This window comes from Mytilus galloprovincialis, chromosome 1, assembly GCF_965363235.1.
Source record: "Mytilus galloprovincialis chromosome 1, xbMytGall1.hap1.1, whole genome shotgun sequence".
NCBI lineage: Eukaryota > Metazoa > Mollusca > Bivalvia > Mytilida > Mytilidae > Mytilus > Mytilus galloprovincialis.
Genome location: NC_134838.1, coordinates 96,826,747 through 96,847,358, shown reverse-complemented (window position 1 = coordinate 96,847,358; position 20,612 = coordinate 96,826,747). Strand labels below are relative to the sequence as shown.

Sequence of the window (20,612 nt, the reverse complement as noted above, 5' to 3'; positions counted from 1 at the left end):
TATCATTAATATCATATTAAAACTATTTAAAAATTCACATACATGAGCTATCATATAGCCCGGATATAAAGTCGGTTCCAAACCGATACCGGTGATTATACCAAATCGTACATCATAAAAATCGCAATTTTTATTGAAACTATTTTAATTTTTTTACATTTTTCTTCAGGAATTATAATATTTTAATGCTTTAAAGGGAAATTAAGGTCCTTTGTGCTTTTATTAAACTTCTTTGAGGTCCTTAGTGCTCCTTTGTGCTCCTTTGTGCACAAAGGAGGTCCTTTGCGGTGTTTTTAGCTTTGATATACATCCTATGACATATCATATGATAGTCATAAGATCATCATAAAATATGTCCTAAGATATATCTTATGACATATCTTATGATACTTTCGAAAACCAGGCCCCAGTATTTCATAAATTTCAATTCTCTGTTTTATCAAATATTTTATACTGCACAAAAATAAAAACGATTTTAATTTGCTCTAACGAAAACGTAACAAATGGCAGGGAATGGCTGCTAATTTCAAAGGGAGAAAATTACTTTAAAGTTTTCAATCCGTGAACAGAATTTATTAGATTTCAACCATGCAATGGATAAAAAAAAAATTGTTTATTAAGGTGTCACATATTGATTGTCATAAAACAAATACAACACATTTAATATTTACACATAAAACAATCAATATCCAGCCATAAATACTGACCTATGAGACACTAACAGTATAAAACTTTTATACAATTAATGATCAATAGTTAAAACAACTAAATATTATTCATCAAAATTGTTTTTTATACTTATAAAATTTTCCTGTATCACAGTTCTTATACTTGTAAAATTTTCTTATATCAAAATTTTTAAAAACAAATTAAAAATCTGAATATATAATTATTTCTTGACTATGGTTAAAATTGACGTAGACAATGTAATATAAAGCTTAAACATTATTGCCTGTATTAAAATTTTCTACTGGTAAAAATATTTGCGTTAAAGAACAGTTGTAAATTCTAGTAAAAATATATTTACTATGAAAATAACTTTCTTCGAATAAAAAAATTATGTAATATTTTACACAAATAGTGTTGGATACTTGAACAGTTCATGATTTGTATAAATTTATCGTCCATATCAAGATTGCTAAAGTGGTCAATATATTTAGAGCATTCGAAAAATAAATTATACCGTAAGTCACTATAAAGTTCACATTCAAGAAGGAAGTGTTTTTCATTTTCTACACAACCTGGGGCCTGGTTTTCGAAAATATCTTATGACTAAGACATGTCTTATGATGGTCTTATGACATGTCATAGTCGTAAAATATGTTTTCGAAAGTGTCCCAAGTTACGATTTGTCATAACTTTTGTCGTAAAATTAAGACCCCTCGCGACATGACTTATGATGGTCTTATGATTGTCAACTAAAATTTTAATCACTTTTCATGTATAATTTCATGTTAATTGCAATACAAATATTTGTTGTGTTTCTCAGTATGCTAAATAGTAAAGATTTTATTTTCTCAACTACTTGAATTAAAATTTGAATCTCCTGCGACATAAAATTTGGAATTCTTTTTTAACTCCTGGTTTTGTATAATGAATATACACATTATTTCGTTCTTCCCTCGCCGGGATTCGAACCCATGCTACTGAGATATCTTGACACCAAATCGCCTGCACTGTAGCCGTCCGCTAGACCACACGACCACCTGGGCTTCATAATAAAGCTTTCGAAGAAACTGAGACAACTTTTTTCAGATTGGATTTACGGATTTGATTTGTATATAAAAACATAAAAGTTTTATCTTTTAAAGTCAGTACATTAAAAACAAATTAATAACTAAAGATATAAAAAATAAGGAGATGTCGGTATGATCACTCTCTGTCTGTGAGAAAAAACAAGGCATGTTTATCTGTAATAATACATATATAACTTTCAAACTCATTGCAGAATAAACCGTGAGACATAAATACTATTTCATATGACTTCAGTTTTCTTATTCTAAATGAATTCGAACGTTTTACAATTACAGAAACGATACCTAAGGGTCTCGTGGTGAATAGAAAATGGGCAACTGAAAAGTGCAAAATAAACGGCCCAAAATATATTGGAAGTATAGATACCGGCAAGACATATAGACCCCCTCACATATATACAACTTTATAGTCCTCCCCTCCAAAACAAAAAGAGTATAATAAGTGGGTTTCTAAAATGGACTTAAGAAAAATAGTCCCAAAAAGTAAAAAATGACAGACCCTCATTCAGATCTTCATACCCAGTCTAATTGTGGAATGAACTTTGACCCACAATATTGTAAACAAATCTATAAAAAATATAATATGTGTACTTACTTGATACACTATTTGTGTGTTCTGATCTTTACCGGCACCAATTTTACAGAATATGCAGCTAGTATTGTTTGTTATTTCCATGTGAATTACTTGTTTATATAATATATATGATTAAATTTACAAGTGTAAAGTGAAAACGGGCCGATCGCCCTGATTAAATGTTCGTCATATGTCCGTTCGTCCTTATAGTCAATTCGCCCCTATGAAAAAAAAAATGATATTTAAGTTTTTATATATATATACCTCTACTATTTGATGTGATTAAATCATTTGTTTTGTTAGAGCTAGGTTTGTAATAACTGTTTATGATTATTAAATGTCCATTTATCACTATAAAAGATAAATACTTTATAACGACAACTTGATCTTCAGTTATTTTATATCAATTTCTTTGTATTCCCGTGAACGTCATTGCAAAGCAAAGGAGAATAATCTTATAGCGCCATTACCAAACACAAAAACAATGTCAACAAAAAATGCCTGATAATAACTATTCTTTCCAGTGGAAATATGTATTCCTTAGAATTGAGCCTAACATTATTATAAAATACTCAAGTTGAGAGGTATAGATCTACCCAACGATTTGTTTTGTTTGTTTGGTGGAAAGGAACATTAGAGGAAGACCGTTTGATATTCTGGTGGGGGAAAAGGGGGGGGGGTATTTTCGAAAACTAAGAGGACATATTATTTATTTTCTGCACTGTTGAAGCAATATTTTTTATTTTCATTAAAACAAGGGAATGAATAACACATGTATAGGCAAGTCATTATGTACCATTTAATATCGGAATTAATCATCATCCTCTGCGGAAATGAATCTTCTGAATTCCCAACTGCATATACAATGTATACATGTATTGCATACATACACTGTATTAAAGTTGGGCTGTAACTAGCCTCTTTTAAAAGTATTGTCAAACATTTTTATGCCGAGCGGAACAAGGCTAAAAAAATAACGAAGGGTTTGGATCCACTAAAAGCCCCAAGAAGCTATAGAAAAAATGATACAAAATCATGCTTTCTGGGTCCCAGGCCCTATCTTAGATTCATCTTAATATGAAAACGCAAGTTCTGTTTTAATAATTTTTTGCCAATATTTTGGTATCAAGCAAAATGTAGGAATATATTCAGTGTAAGACTTTAGTTTTTAGAGACAACATCAAAAACAAATATGTAGGATAAAGCAAAAATGTAATTCACATATATAGTTAAGTATTCGGCTGCTGATTTTTGGTATTTCGGCTTGCAGAATTTAATCTTTTATACCTGTAAATTGCGTGGGTTTTTTTCAAATTAAATTAAGAGGGGGCTAAATGTCATTGATATAACTACATGTATGTCAAGTAAGTTTTTATTACACATTTCTATTACATCTTGATGTAACTCCTAACTGGGATACAATTTAAAGTAGTTAAGTTGTAAAAATTAGCTAAACAGTCTTAAATTAAATAAAACTCATGATCAAGTTTAAAACAAAATTACTAAATAACAAAAGAAATGCAACACTAAGAGAACACAGAAGGGCAATCAATGAACGAAAGACAACCCCGGGAGCAGATAAAACATGAAACGATAAACAATAAGATGAATAACACTGAAAAAATATAATGAATAATAAACATGGACCCCCAAAACAACAGGGGTTACGTCAATGTAGTTATGGCCCTGTAGTAGAAGTGTTCCTGAGACAATATACCTCAAGTTAAATAAAACCCATTTTCAGACATTTCAAGTATATTAAAATGATATTTATTCTTTTATAATTAAAAAAATTCAAAGGGAAGTGTTTCCCGAAAAAAAAAAATGAAAAAATATGAATTTTATAAAGCTGAATCTGGTGCCATCTCAGTCTGTTAAATAGGATTTTTAAATGGCTTAAAAGACATGTCGAGTTATTTATTTGCAATACATTGTAAGCAGTGGCGGATCCATGGGTTGGGTTCCGGGGTTGCGGAACCCCCTTTTTTGGGACGATCAATCAGTTCACTGCGGCATTTGAATGGGCCGTGACATGTAGTTGGACCCCCTTTTTGTCCTAGGTTAGGAACCCCTCCCCCGCCTCTTTATAAAATGGCTGGATCTGCCCCTGGTAAGTCAGATTATTTTCTTTCAAATCATCACAGAAAAAACCAGTTTCCAGTCCACTGGAACAATACATTTATTACAAAAAGTATTGTAAGACAGATTTCAATATTGGTGCAAATTCGTATAATAATTCTCACATGCTTCCAAATACAATATTGGACACAAATATAATCACCGCGGAACCCCATGTAACATTTTTTTTCTATTATTGTTGCATTCCCATGTAACCGTAGCGATTGTCTACTTGAAATATACCATGATTCCAGTGGCGGATCCAGAAATTTTCATAAGTGGGGGCCCACTGACTGACCTAAGAGGGGGCCCGCTCCAGTCACGCTTCAGTGATTCCCTATATAAGCAACCACATTTTTTTCCAAAAAGGGGGGGCCCGGGCCCCCTGCCCCCCACCCTAAATCCGCCTCTGGATTCCTTGACAGACTATTACACTGAGAATATTTACTTAAAAAAATAAAACTGAATAAACTAAAGGAAATATTCCCTAAGCAAGCCTCTGTTGTTTTAACTCGGAAAGTTTGTTTGTATTATTTAATAAACTGGGTTATTGATTTTTTTTAATTAAACCGTGCAAATATATCTTTCTTTCTACGAGTAATAAATTTTTAAAATAATCTTATTTCATTTCTAAATATATAAATCCTTATTCGGATGTAACTTATTAACATACAAGTAACCAATTGAATCCAATCGTTACACAAACACTCTTTTTTTTATAAGAAATACGGCAAACGAGTCAATCGTTCAAAAACTAGACTGGCAAACTCTGTCTCAAATCGGATCGTAGGTAATGGGCCAAGGGACATTACTCGTCAGTCTTAACAACAATAAATAAAAGAACAATCAATTGGAACATTTATTTTAATTTGGTAGAGACTTGAGAAAATAAATTCAATTTTCTATCATATGTATTATTTTTTAAACAGTATTTTAAAATTATATTAAACTTGAGGTAAATACATTCAGTGCGAATCTGTTTGTATCCAAGAAAACAAATATGGCCGACAACTGGAACGATGAAGAATTGGGAATACAAAATGGGCAGTTTTCGCCTATTGTTGAAGGCGGTTTTGTGCATGTCGATGGTGAAACACACATTTTAAATTACGACACAAATGTTCTGTCACTTGATCAAGACAGACAGGCTACAGAAGTGGCAACTGCTGCTGATGAAGATCAGCCTCAAAGCTCATACTATGATTCAGAAGAAGAAGAGGATGTCGAGGTACCCTTGATGATAATAACCAGGGATCTAGTGTCCCAACATGTTATGACATAATTCTGCAGTTGTAGTTACTAAACAATACATTTCTCACATCATATTTATTTAATAGGCAGATGTACTATGTAACATACACTTGTACAAATCATCGGCAAATGTACCAATATCATAGACTCCCCTGACCAGTGCTTGATAACGATCAGTGCTCGATAACATGCTACAGAAATGATTTTTTTAGGGAAAATAAAACACTTATGAATTAAAACATTTTTTGTTTTATACCTTAAAAGAGGCTTTACAGGAAATGTTCATTTCACATGATCTTAACATAACTGGAAATTAATAGCAGACGATGAATCGACAGTGGTGAATTGAAGTTGGAAAGATCGCTCTTGGTATCCGGTTTAAAAAAAACTTTAATTAAATATTTAGTAGTTTGAAATAACATGGATCGATTATAAATTCATTTACAATTCAAATGATGTGATTCCTACAGTAATATTCAATCCAGGGCGTTTGTATCATCATGCTTTGTCCCCCTAGAGCCCCTTCATATTTTCACTTGACTGCCGCTATTTTTGTGTAAACAATATATTTTGGGTAAACTTGCTTGTCCCTTCATGTATATTTCGGTTTGGGTGTTTCATATGTCAATGATGAGCCGTGTTACTACAATGTTTGTGTGCAGTGTGAGGAATAATGAACTGTGAACATTTTTTACTGAAAAATAGTTTTCCAAACAATACATATGTAGATCATATTTAGAATCTCTGAATTTCGGTGAATATATTACCATTTCAGTAAAATTTAAATGCCAATTAACAGTAAAATGATAATTTTATCAAAAAGACATCATAGTTCTTATTTTATTTTATTTTGAAGTTTTTATAACATTGTCGAGAACTGGTCAAGTTGTATTCAAATTTGGAATATTTTTAGCATGTGAATCAAGGTGACGTCATAATAGGAATTAAACAACCAATCAGGTCCTTTTATTTCAAATAAGGTCAGTCTGGTCAACTCTGATCAAATAAAAGGTCATGAATTAGTTTGCACAATTATGTCGGTAAACAGTAAAAACCAGTATTAAATTATCGAGCACTAGTCAGGAGAGTCTACACCTTATCACTATTTGTCCACTATTACTGTAATAACTGGACACCACAAAGGTGTCTGTAAAATTTGGACGTTACAATAGAACATATCTGACGCCACAAAGGAAAAGTGATTGTTGTATGACATCAAAAGTTCAAGCGGCAGATTTTCGGGTCAATTGGCACATATTTCATTAAAGCAATAAGGTGTATTGAAAGAGCTGAAGTCAGAATAATTAACTTTTTATAGGTGCAATTCATGTAAAATTGGCATTGTGTATTTTGTGTAAAATAGAAATTAATAGCCACAATCACTCAAGATGACGTTTTTCCATTAGAGGAATCAAAAATCTTCCAAAAAACCACTACTGTTCTACCTTTTATTGTGTTTGCACTATATAATCCCCATATTGAAAACATCTCCAATGGATGCGGTTGGTAAATTTCCAACCAAAAATATGGTGTCAATTTTACCTGACGGCAACTATACATGTACATTTTTTGTAAATACTGATTTTTGCAAAATAAAAACCTCAATAAAATTGAATTAATTTTATTACGAAGGGCCTCAATTAGTTTTACATTTTACAAATTATGTCAACATTAAACATAATCACTATCATTTAAAAACAATCATATTGCCAAAAAAATTTGAGGTTTGCAAATTTTTTGTGTTAAATTAACTTGAATTACAGTAGGAATTATTGTGATTATGGAATTTATGTTTTCATTTATGGTCAAGTTACAGTAAATGGGTATGTCACAGATTTCAGTAAAATTTTGCATACACCTCTTGCTCGATGAACTACAACTGAAAATCAAAAACTCATAATGGGGGAACATTTGTCTAGAAAGCAAATAAAATCGGTGAAAAACCTTCTTAAATTTGTGATTTTTACTCCATAGATTTTTTGTTTAAAAAAAACATTTTGAACATGTCTATGTTGTTGATACATAAATTTTCGTTTTAATGATCTGAAATAAAGATAGGGTCACCAACTTTGTTTTACAGTATACATTGTACATGTACATCATTCAAGGTTATATTCTTTGTGAAAAAATCCCACAAAACATCAAAATATTTATAACGTCATTGTGTTGCAGGTCGTAAAAAGTAGTTTTTATCGTTTTTCACTACCAACAAGGTAAGAAATTGATTATTAGACGGAAATTCATTAGAGTTCTGCAGAACCCAGTGTTTCGCCTACTTTCGCTGTTAGTAGCAGGCTCAACAAAAAATACATCATGTGCATGTGACACCTTAATTCTAATCAATAGTAACATGATTCCAGGATTAAGGGAAATACTTCATATTTTTTTATCAGTGTTATTTTGCATTTTCTAAAATGATTATTATTTTTGCACAGCTATCTCCTGATGGAATCTTGGATGAGGAGACCATTGGAAGAGGGATGACTAATCTTGGAAGGTCAGCTGATGGATCACAGCAAGTTTATCTTCATACAGCCATTCCCGTAATTACTTTAATACACTTTTTATGTCAGATTTTGTTTCTAAAGAACAGTTCAACATTTAAGGACTCTAGTAAAATTAAATTAAAATTGAAAGTGAATGATCATTTGTCATTCATATTTCTGTCTATGATATATTTAAAAAAAAATGAATATAATTGTCATATGCTAATATGATTAGAAAGATTATGATACATTTATATCTGACTTCCAGTTGTACAGTCACTATAAATGTACAAACCACAAATTCAGTTTGTTTTTCACAAAAAGTATTGTTTCCAAAATAATAGAAAATAAAACGATTGTTATAAAGGATGTAGTTTTTAACCGGATTTTTGTGACAAAAATGTCGGTTATTGATTTGGGGATGTACGGCGGGCGGGTGGGCGGGCGGCAATCAAATGTTGTCCGTGCATTAACTCATGAACCGTTCAACCAAAGCTTTTGAAATTTTAATATGTTATTACTGACAACTATACGAAGGTCAAGTTCAATAATGGCGATTTTGACTTTTACCGTTCAGGAGTTATGGTTCTTGAAAGATTGAAAAATGGAGTTGTCCGTGCATTTACGCATGAACTGTTCTACCAAAGCTTCCCAAATTTTAATATGTTGTTACTAATGAAAGAATGGAGGTCAAGTTCAATAATGACGAATTTGACTTTTACCGTTCAGGAGTTATGGTTCTTGAAAGATTGAAAAATGGAGTTTCCAGTCGTGTCCGTGCATTTATGCATGAACTGTTCTACCAAAGCTTCCGAAATTTTAATATGCTGTTACTGATGATAAAATGGAGGTCAAGTTCAATAATGACGATTTTGACTTTTACCGTTCAGGAGTTATGGTTCTTGAAAGATTGAAAAATGGTTTTTTCCCGTCGTGTCCGTGCATTTTCTCATGAACCATTCAACCAAAGCTTCTGAAATTTTAATATGTTGTTACTGATGACAAAATAGAGGTCAAGGTCAATAATGACGATTTTGACTTTTACCGTTCAGGAGTTATGGTTCTTGAAAGATCGTAAAATATGGTGTTTCCATTCAGGTTGTTGCATTTACTCATGAACCATTCAATCTAAGCTTTTCAAATTTTAATATGTTGATACTGATGACAAAATGGAGGTCAAATTTGATATTGAGGATTTTCACTTTCACCATTCATCAGTAATGGTTCTTGTGATATTGCCAGGACACAAATAAATGTTAATAAATCCGGTTTGCTGTCGTTGTGACAGCCTCTTGTTTCATATTAAGAGTAAATAGTATCTGTGAGGACAAAGTTCTTTGATAATCTTTAATATCATTTGAATTTTGTAGGGTCATTATGTTATTCTAATTGAGATTAATTATACATTTATTTTACTTTTTATAGGGATTTTCTCTGAAGGACATTTCAATTTTAGCCAATTACATTCACCTCCAGAAAATAGAGATGCCATACAATGAAATCACAGGTAATTACTTGTAAAAATATTAATATTATCATAATTTAGAGCATCAATAGAGCCTTGCTTCAGAATGGAGTTGGAACACCACATCCTTCAAAATGTTGTTTTTTAAATTATCAAAATAACAATAAAAAATTATATAGGACCCCCTTTTTTCAATTAGGAACCCAATACAACACTCACACACACCCTTCTTTTAAAATTTTCTAAATGATTCTTAAAAACAAAAAAGAAAGACTGATCATTAAGCATATTATTTTCCTTCTAGACAGAAAAATCAGAGAGTGCAAAAGATTGTGAAAAATTGACAATGACAGACTAGAAAGTATTGTTAAAAATAGAAAGTTACAGAATCTTGTGTGTTTGGTTTAAAAGTGCAAATCCAATTATAATTTTACCAAAATAAAATGAAACTTAAAAAACTAATAACTGTGAAAAAGACATTTACTGATATATTAGTATGTTTTTATTGTAATGTCTCAAAATTTTGAACGGGAGTTGCAACAATTTATCATTAAATGTTGTACATTACATTTATTACACTACATTCATTTGAATAATGACATGTTAGCTATGTTGTTCAGTGTACCCTTGTTTGTTTGTCAGTTTTCTCCAGTCTACCAGACAGGAAATTGTGAAAGGGCTGATCAAGAGTAATTTTGTTTTCTGTACTTAACAATTTTGATGTAACTGACTGCTTATATAATATGTGATTTACTAATATTGAGTCTTTTTCTTTCTTTATCATTGACACACATTTATATTAATAAAAATAAAGTTATAATGATAAAAAATAAATCCTGGATTATTTTTATTTTGCAGATTTGTCTCCCTTGAATGATTTGAAGTATTTGTTAATACTAGATGCATCACACAACAAACTTACCAAACTTCTGGATTTCTCACCACCAAAGAACTTACAAAAAGTAGACTTGTCCTACAATGATATAGAAGAAATGACAGATTTGACACCACACCACTATCTAATGAGTCTGGTTCTAGATCGTATCCTTAACATATCTTCCAATTTGATGGCAATTTTCGAGTTACAGTGAAACTAACTTTGTTAAATGATTCGAAATAATAAAACTTAACCATTATGCAGTTTTTTGACACAGATAAAAAGAGGAAACTCTGACAGATGCTTCAAAAGCATACTTATTTATAAATTCGCTATTTTTTTTCTTTAACTACATTAATCTGAATTAAATCTAACATATTTCATGATCCATTTTATACAATGACATAAGTTATAAACCTTAATCATAGCTTCCTTCAACAAAGTTAAAAAAAAATAAAAAAATAAGGCTCATCATCATGTTTTATTTTTTATAACCATAATAGACATAAAAAATTGATCATAGATTTGTGTAGCTTTAGTAATTTAGTACAAGGTAAGGATTTAACAGAAACAATAAATTTTGCATTTATAATATTGTTTTGATGCATTTGTTTCCTTAACACAGAATCAGATAATAAATTGAAGGAAATTAAAGGTTTGGAGAATTGTAAGAGGTTAACTAAACTCAGTATAGCTCACAACAAGATAGATAAGATACAAGGATTAGATAACTTACCCATTCAGCAGTTAGATCTTGTAAGTTTATATAGTGAAAAGTGTAATAATAAAAATTCATAACAATTCCATGATGTAAATAACTTCTGTTGCAAAGGAAGAATAAATTTCATTAAGCCATATCATGGGTGAATGTGATTTTGTGATACAGGTATCTCCACCCAGCAGTATGACTGCCTGTTTTTCTGTGTATGGTGTATACAAATGCAGAAATATGCTGTCGAAGTTAGGACATTTAATTTGATACACTATGTTGACGGCAAGATTTCCAAATATCAGCAAGATTCCCATTTTTCAGGGACAGTCAATTCCTTGTCCACCACTTTATTGTGCCTATTTGTTTGCTGAATTGTGTAACTTGTTCTCACCCTGACATGAAATATTTGCAAAAAAATGCAACACAACATCAGCATAGAAATACTTCTGTATACGCTGCCTAACCATTTACACTTAACATGGAAAATGATATTCAAATTATCATTATCATGTTTTTATCTTTTTTCTTAATTATATGAATTTTTGTAGAGTCATAATCATCTGAAGAAAATAAAAAACCTAGAGACATTAGACAGACTCAGAGTAAGTAATTACATAGTAATATTGTGAAGTTATCTATTAAAGCAGTTTGTTGATCAAACTTTTTAACATGATTGAATATTATACATATATATATATATATATATATAAGTGAGCAGAAAAAAAATTATTAAAAATAAATCTTTACATATATATCTTTTTACAAAAGTAAAAAATTGATAAATAAATATTTTGAAATCCAAAATACAGAGTCAAATTGTTAAACAGTTTTTGCATCCAAACAAATCCCTAATTAATGTGTAACAATCAGATTGATATATGTGCTTATATTATTATAATGAATTTCAACATAGTTGAGGCATGATTAAGGTACAAAATAATTCTTGTCAAACACAATTACTAGAGTTTATTAAGGAACAAAAATGTTTATAATATTTCAATTAAAGTAGATAGAAACATTAATATAATAATAACTAATGATGAGTGTGTAGAAATAATGCCAAAACATAAAAACTAGACTTCACCATATAGTAACTTGGGAGGAACTCGACTTCAAATATTACATCTCCCTCAAGTTGTTTTGCTACATGTACAATCAGTGTCTCTACTTTTCATATTTGACTTATCTTTGTAAATAATGATGCTTTCACTTGCAGAAATTTTATTAAATACATTCATTTTTCAATATGGTAAGTGCAGATTTTTAAAAATCAACTTAATATACCTGGTTGACAATGCAAGGGTATACTATTGAAAGAGAAAGCTGATTTACTAGTATGTTGTAATCATTGGAAAATATCAAGTTAAGTTATTTTATTGATTTCAACTTAAAAGTAAGTATTGATGTATATATTTAAATTTGCAGACAATTAATTTATGTGGAAACAACATAAGAAGTTTGAAGGGTTTAGAAGACCATGATTTGATGGAGTGTATTGATGTAGAAGATAATGAGGTTAGTAATGATGTGGCCACACAAAACATAAACATAAAGGTTGTATCAATTTGAAATAATATTGCATCTTCAAACATAAGGTAACCACCATATTCTCCTCTTTCTAAACTAATAACTTATTGAGGTAGCACCTTTGGCTCAGATATTTTATGAAAAGAAATTAAAAATTCAAATCCTGTGTTATATTTAATCAATGATTGTTTCCTGGAAAAAGGCTTACAGAATCACTTTTTATTCTAGTCTGTCTTCATAAAAGCCTGGAAGGTAATATAACAAATCATTCATGAGTGGAATATCTTGTTCAAATTAAAAAATAAAATAAAATTAAGAAAGGCACAATAAAAAGGTAGCAAGTTGAAAGAACCAAATTTTTCATAAGGGACTAGGTTTTAATTTTCATTGATAATTTATTTCATTTATTTGGTGAAAATGTTGAATAAAGGGGAGATAATTTGTGTAAATGTTACAATTAAGTTTCCACTGTAATGACTAAATTTTCTTTTATCACTTATCATAGGTAATAGATATCACAGAAATCAAGTTTGTAAAAGGATTACGGATGTTGAGGCAGCTTAATTTGTTACGGAATCCCATTCAAGAACTTCCTGATTATAGGCTCTGCATTTTATTTAGACTTCAAAATTTAACACAACTTGACAGACACAAAGTGGAGGTTGAAGAAAAGGTTAGTAAAGGGATATTCATCATTTAAATCTTAGACATTTTAAGATCTCTTTTATGGCCATAGTGTATTTAAGCATAATATATAAAAATAAGAAGCTGGGATATAATTGCCATTGAGACAACAATCGACTAGAGACCATATGACATAGAAGATAACAGCTATAGGTCAACATACGACCATGAGCAAAACCTATAACACATAGTCAGCTATAAATGGCTCTGAAATGACAACTTTTAAACAATTCTAACAAGAAAACTAACAGCCTGATTTATGGACAAAACAGTGAATGAAAAACAAATATGATACACAGCAACAAACAAAAACCGCTGTGTTACAGGCTCCTGAATTGTGATAGGGACATACAGAAAACATGGCAGGATAAAACTAGTTTGCTAAACGCTGGTGCAACCCCCCCTAACCTGGGACAGTTGTGTTACAACAGAACATCAGAACAAACTATAAAAATAAGTTGAAAGGGCTTTACTCATCAGGTTGATTAAAAGCAGAAAAACATCTTACAAAAACACAGACTTGATGTGGCAGGGAATTTATACATCCCAACAACTTGACAGACACAATGTTGCTCTACTTCTTTGACATTTTTTTTACTTTTTTTTTCAGGTTGCAGCAGCAAATATGTTTAATCCACCATTAGAAGTTATAGCATCCAGAGATCATATAATGCATGTTGTTTATCAGTTCCTCCAACCAAGTAGAGTCTGGGACAGGTACATATTATAGTTTAAAATTCAATTTACAGTCGTATAATGCATGTTGTTTATCAATTCCTCCAACCAAGTAGAGTCTGGGACAGGTACATATTATAGTTTAAAATTCAATTTACAGTCGTATAATGCATGTTGTTTATCAGTTCCTCCAACCAAGTAGAGTCTGGGACAGGTACATATTATAGTTTAAAATTCAATTTACAGTCGTATAATGCATATAGAATAACCATACATTGTCTCCAAATATCAATGTTATTTGTACAAGGCTTAGAAACAGGTAGAAAGCGAGGCTATGCCGAGCATTTCTACCTGTTTCGAGCTGAGTACAAATAGCATTGATATTTCGAGACAATGTATGGTTATTCTTTATATACTGCAACTCTTATAACTGTTCTAAATGAAGCATTTAGGGTAAAAAACATCATTTCCTAATTTTCAACGGAAGACGCAAAATTTCCGCAAACCTGTATGTTTTATTGACGTCATAAATAAAACTCTACGGAAACATATTGTCAACGTCATAAACAAGGTGATATACGGTCAGTGACTGTATATCACATATGAATATACGGTCAATGCAATTTGACTGCTCAAATAGCACAGCTGTAGTATATATGTTGTTTATCAGTTCCTCCAACCAAGTAGAGTCTGGGACAGGTACATATTATAGTTTAAAATTCAATTTACAGTCGTATAATGCATATTGTTTATCAGTTCCTCCAAGCAAGTAGAGTCTGGGACAGGTACATATTATAGTTTAAAATTCAATTTACAGTCGCTGACAATAAAAACAATTTTAGTACAGTCTAAGACAAGTAAATTATCTTTTAGATTGTAAATGCCAGTTAAAAATATTTTATAGAGCTAGTCAACAGTAATTAATTTCAACTACAGGTAAAAAAAAATGTTTGTAGTACCAATTATATCTTAAATTTATATTTTATTTGTCTTGATCAAATTCAATGCTTTATTTCAGTACATTACCGAGTGTAGAAACACCTTACCCAATGTTAGTTCTGGTTGGACCCCAGGGATCAGGGAAGAAAGATTTGGCAATGAAACTTGTAGATGAATTTGGAGACTACTTTGGTTATGGGTAAGTTGTATCTACTTCATTGTTCCAAAATATTAAATATCACATAAGATTATAGAAGTTAGAATATCAAGTGACTACACTGAACCTTTATTAGTTTTACGTCCTTGTCAGAGAAACATTTTAAAGAATTTGAACCAAACTGAACCATTTTGAAATTTGGTACAAATTTCTTGATCAACCTTCATTATGATAGCTCAGAAACAAAAACAGGTAAATAAATAAATATGATTGATTTATAAACTATGTGTAAAGATGATACTATTAAATAGATATCTTCAAGTGTTTTTTTTCAAATTAGAAATAAAAAACATCAAATTATTATAATGATTAATTCTTTATTTTAATGTAGTGATTAATATATATATAGTAAAAAAGATCTTTACACTTGTTTTAAAATGCATATTGATGACAATATATTTTGATATTGAAATGTGTAGCTTGATATTACTTTTAGGATTTCCCACACAACAAGAAGACCACATCAGGAAGAAAAAATGGGACAGGACTATCACTATGTTACCCTTGAAAAGTTTGAATATGATATCAAAATGGTAAGGAAACAGCCTTTGAGTCGAGATCATTTCTTAACAATAATAATCAGGGAAGATTAAAATTTGGGAACTATTACAAACTTTATTTACAAAAATAAATGTTTTGAAAATTATTTGTTCATCTTTTTAAGACAGCTAAATTCTTGTAATAACATCAGAATTTTAGGCATGACATCCTCTTACAATCTTATTATAGCTGTATGTACTATATTTCATTCCAGGGTCAGTTTATCCAGACATATCAGTATAATAGTAACTGGTATGGTTTACAGATGGAGTCAGTTGAATGTGTTGCAAGAGAAGGTCTAGCTTGTGTTGTACATATGGAACTTGAGGTAACTATGCTTAACAGTAGGCAACAACAAATATTTCTTGTAGATTAATTGAAAACCATTTGTATTACTTAAAAGGACTGAACTTAAACAACAGAGTTTTGTAGTGCAACAACATAAACATGCATACAACTTTGTATTGCAAATGACATATTAGGTGTACCTGTGGGTACTGGCAAAATGAGGCGGTCAAAATAAGAAAGAACAATTTAACTTTTTTTAGCAATTTTCAAGATACATACAAAAATACATAAATAGTTCATGTTAGGAATTCTAATGCAATTTGTATGTAATAATTTTTTTCATTGGCTAAATGTTGCCGTCAAATCCACAGTTGACCAGGCGTAACTAAGGAGGGACAGCCATTTAGATATGATTGAATCAACAAAATGTTCGATTACTACTATATAATCCAAAATAAAACAACACCTACCTCGAATTCGCCGTTTTAAAGTTATTTTATCTGAATTTGAAGCGTACAGGTAACGTAATAACCTCCAGTTTGTAAGTTTTTATTTGTATGACGTCACGTTTACCCATGACGTCTTTGTGCCAAAATTATTCATGAAGTTTTGCAGATTTTTTTTTATTTGTCAAATTAAGACATTTTTCCAAGTTTTATCGTATTATTTCTGTTTGAAATGCATTAGAATCGGAATAACAGTACTGTAGTTGAAGAGTTGCCACTGTCAATTTTGATTTGACTGTCGCAAATCTCCGTTTTACTGTCTCCGCTACGCTTCGCCAGTAAAACTGCATTGACTGTCAAATCTATGACGGTGGCAACTCTTCAACTACAGTACTGTTATTCCTTAAATCTAATGTTTTTTGTTTGTCTTAAAGTGTTTCATGTTTTCTAGAAAATAAAGTATATTAGGACCTATAATTTTTTAAAACTTATTCACATTTCTAAAAGGATAACAAGTTACATAGAGTTATATTTGTAGATAGATCTGTGAATTCTATAATAGAACTAGGTAAATACTATAATAATTTACCATCAAATTGTACACTGGTTTGTAAGTGTTTTAGAACAAGTCATTGCTATGCGGAAACAAAACTACACCATAAAAATACCAATTGTTTGTGTAAAAAATGTAAAAAGAGCACCTCCACTAAAAAAAAAGTGTTCATCAGTTAATATATTTATCTATAAAGGTTTTATTGAGGTAGCCACATTTTCTCATATGTTATCCCTGCCATAAAAGTTTCTTTATTTTAGTTGGTTTTTTTTTTTATACAGGGTGTGCTTACGCTTAAAAATACTTATTTTGAACCAAGATATGTGTTGATTATGCCATTGAGTAAAGATTCTCATGAGAAACGTTTACGGGACAGAGGTATCTACTCAGACGCACAGATGGACTACACTCTAAAGAGATCAGACATGTATCTAGAATACAACCAAGAACATCCTGGCTTCTTTGATATGATGATCAACAGTGGTTAGTTAGAGATTTTTATTATACTGAACTGTCTAAACACAATGAATAAAAAAAAATTACAGATTTGATTGTTTTGTTTCTGATGAAAGTTACAATTGTTACTGATGTCATTGTTGTTGTCAAATGGCTAGCTTATGGTTAAGCAAAAGAAGGATAGTTTATCAGGTTTCTATTGTAATAAATCAATAAAATTTTGCTACAGAAACTACAGTTAATGCAAAATGTGTAATTGTATGAAAGTCTTATTAAACTACAACAGTCACATATCGATACATATTTGTTTTATTGACATTTTTGTTACTTTTTAAAGCTAGTTATTGAAATCAAAATTTTAAATCTTCATCAAATAGCATGCATAAATAATAAAATTTAGAAGTGCTTTGATTTTGTGTTGTCAGTTTCTTTTGACTAGTCATATTGCAAACTTGTTAGTGTATAATATGAATTTAATCTGTTTGATTATAGATGATATCCAGGAAGCCTATAGGAGGTTGAGAAGATTAGTAACTGACTACCTAGGTATCAGTTTAACATCAGAACAAAGTGAATCTGGAGATGATGAGGAAACAATTGTAGAAGGACAACAAACACAGATGGGAACCAGAACATGGTCCAAGCCTAGTCTACCAGACAGTCTGTCACAGCCATACACAAGAGGCAAAACACAATCTCCTGTGCAGTCTGGCAGAGGAATATTGGTAATTTTATTTCTTGAATGTTCAAGCTTAATATGTATAACTTGTTGAAGGTAAATATTGATTTGGCAATATGTATTAGTAAAGAGTTCACTAATAGACTAAATAAGGGGTTTATTATATAAAAAGATTGTAAACAACCATTTATGTACATATGTTTTTTATTTGTAATTTATGCCAATAAATAAGTTCTGCATGCTTGTTGTTACAGGAAGAGATGTCAATCAAAAGAAGACATAGTGCTGCCAGGGATGCTGTGTCTGGATATATACCTCCATTGTTTGAGCAGATAACTACCCAGTAAGTATTCAAATAAGTGGATGTTAGGGTAAACACCAATGAGATGGCAAAAAAAATGACACATGAAACAAAAAGACATCTAGAGGTCAGCCTACAGTCCTTAGCAAGACAGGTGTCGGAAACTATATCAGAGACCATTCTCCGGCAATGCATTTCTCAGCAAAATAAATTTATATATGTATAGGGCAACCACTAACAAGATTTTGAATAAAAACAGGCACATGAAAATTGTTGTGAGAATAAATTAGCTTTTTCAGGCTTGGTCATTGGACTGTAAAAAAAGTCCAACAAAGGTTTATCAGACAAGAATGAGAGTGAACAAAAAGACAAAACCCTGAGGATACTTGTTATTTACATTGGATGAAATGTTATTGTATCTGTAGATTATATTAAGCATTGAAAAAAGTTACAAACTAAAAGTTCACATTCATTAAAGAAAACAGGGTGGAAAATTGACTTCATTGTATCTGGCAGAAAAAAACATAAAATAAATCTTATCAAACATTATATTTTACTGTTTTATTTTTTGTTAATTTATTGAATTGTTTAAACATGTTAAATGTATAAATAATAATCCAATCAAAATGATCCAAAATATTTTTTTCTAATATGATTTTCTACATCATTTCAGCTGTTCATAGCTTTATAAGCTAGCATCTTTAAAAATATGTAATCCTATATTACAGATACCCAAAGACAGCTCCTCAGACAGTAGAGGGACAGGTGGGCTTAAATGTCTCAGGAGATCTCCGATCATTTTCTGCTCCAGTAGATAAACCACTTCAGACAGGGGAGGAGGAAGATAGTTCCAGTGATGATGAGTCTGATTCTACATTATCTGTTGCATCAGCTGGGGACATGAAGTCAAATTCTCCAGACGGATCATTACACGACGGAAAAGGATTTAATTTACCAACAGACTCTGTGAATCCAATCAATTTAATGGATGGAAAGGGAACTAAAAAAGATCTGCCACCACCTCTACAGAGACCACCATCACAAGGTCGGCCAGGGTCAGAGAAACATAACATTTTACCACCTATACATGCTGTTAAAGCAGGATATTGATTTGAGATTTAGAGATTTATTTCAATTATTCTGTATTACATGAAAAATTGACAAAGAAGAGAATGTTAAATAACCTGGTTTATTTCAGTTTCATTCTAATTATGTATTATAAGGCATTGCTTACTATAAGCTGATTTTCATACATTTAGAAATTTCGATAATCATGCATTGTTATGTAATATTTAAGAAATGTGTTGTGAAATCGTAAAACAGAATTTACAGTTATCTGATACCATACAGCTGTTGTTATAAATTTTAAAGATAGTTAAGATTAACTTTGTTAATGATATTTAACTTGCTTATTCAAAATTTCTGCTAATCTGACTGTGATATTTTTTTATTGTGTTTTTGTACAAAAATAAGAAATATTTATATAAAAATTTAATGTATTTTTGTTGTTTATTATAAGAATATGCATATCTTCTTCTATATCAAATAAGTTGAATTGAAACAGATACTACATGTTTCCACAAGATGATTTCACATGATTAATACCCCCTCCCTCTTGGTTGTACCTCCCTTTAAGGGATAATTTGTTTCCACATTTTGTATGTTAAACAGTTCATCTGTTAGTAAAGAAATGATTTTGTTTGAAGTAAGCAAATGTTTACAGCTCTTCTATAAAAGCATGCAAAGCAAACCTTTGATCAACTTGCTTGCTATGTTTGCTTGGATGTTTACAAACAATAGGTAGGCAGAGTTTCATTCTGTTTTATATATACTAGGATTTGATTAGGCAATAAAAATTGGCATGAAATAAAGTTTATGTTAATTGTCCAATCAAATTCCAGTATATAGTAAAAATACTGAAACCAACACCTACCTGTTGTTTAGAAACATCCAAACTTGGCACACCAAACTATACACTTGCCAAAAAGGAGAAGCTAAAACTGGATCGGCATTTTATTTTAGATACAGTAGTTGTCACTGAAAAATTAAATAGAACAAAAACTTAATAGA

At 30.8% G+C, this 20,612-nt stretch overlaps 2 protein-coding genes across 2 annotated transcripts in view; one reads left to right on the top strand and one right to left on the bottom strand.

The window, feature by feature from the left end:
• LOC143046155 (adenosine 5'-monophosphoramidase HINT3-like) overlaps positions 1–2,515 on the bottom strand; it is a 51,031-nt gene extending 48,516 nt beyond the window's left edge. Inside the window, exon 1 of the mRNA XM_076219181.1 lies at positions 2,350–2,515. Within this exon, the coding sequence (XP_076075296.1) occupies positions 2,350–2,430 (81 nt within the window). The 5' untranslated portion in view covers positions 2,431–2,515. The remainder of the gene's footprint in view (positions 1–2,349) is intronic.
• Positions 2,516–5,421: 2,906 nt separating this feature from the next.
• Positions 5,422–20,041, top strand: LOC143046135 (leucine-rich repeat and guanylate kinase domain-containing protein-like). Its single transcript, XM_076219144.1, has 16 exons — positions 5,422–5,674; positions 8,133–8,240; positions 9,609–9,690; positions 10,507–10,689; positions 11,157–11,281; positions 11,786–11,839; positions 12,663–12,752; positions 13,270–13,437; positions 14,059–14,165; positions 15,142–15,261; positions 15,716–15,812; positions 16,034–16,147; positions 17,388–17,589; positions 18,055–18,287; positions 18,496–18,584; positions 19,271–20,041. The coding sequence occupies exons 1-16, from the start codon at positions 5,447–5,449 to the stop codon at positions 19,650–19,652; spliced, it is 2,382 nt and encodes a 793-aa protein (XP_076075259.1). The 5' UTR covers positions 5,422–5,446; the 3' UTR covers positions 19,653–20,041.
• The last annotated feature ends 571 nt before the right edge of the window (positions 20,042–20,612 follow it).

What these genes read in the sequence shown, in the direction of transcription:
- LOC143046135 (XM_076219144.1), top strand. Translation starts at nt 5,447, where the DNA reads ATGGCCGACAACTGGAACGATGAAGAATTGGGAATACAAAATGGGCAG. An exon ending in CCATTCAGCAGTTAGATCTT is followed by an intron (nt 11,282 to 11,785) that starts GTAAGTTTATAT and finishes GAATTTTTGTAG; the next exon opens with AGTCATAATCATCTGAAGAA. An exon ending in AGTCTGGCAGAGGAATATTG is followed by an intron (nt 18,288 to 18,495) that starts GTAATTTTATTT and finishes TTGTTGTTACAG; the next exon opens with GAAGAGATGTCAATCAAAAG.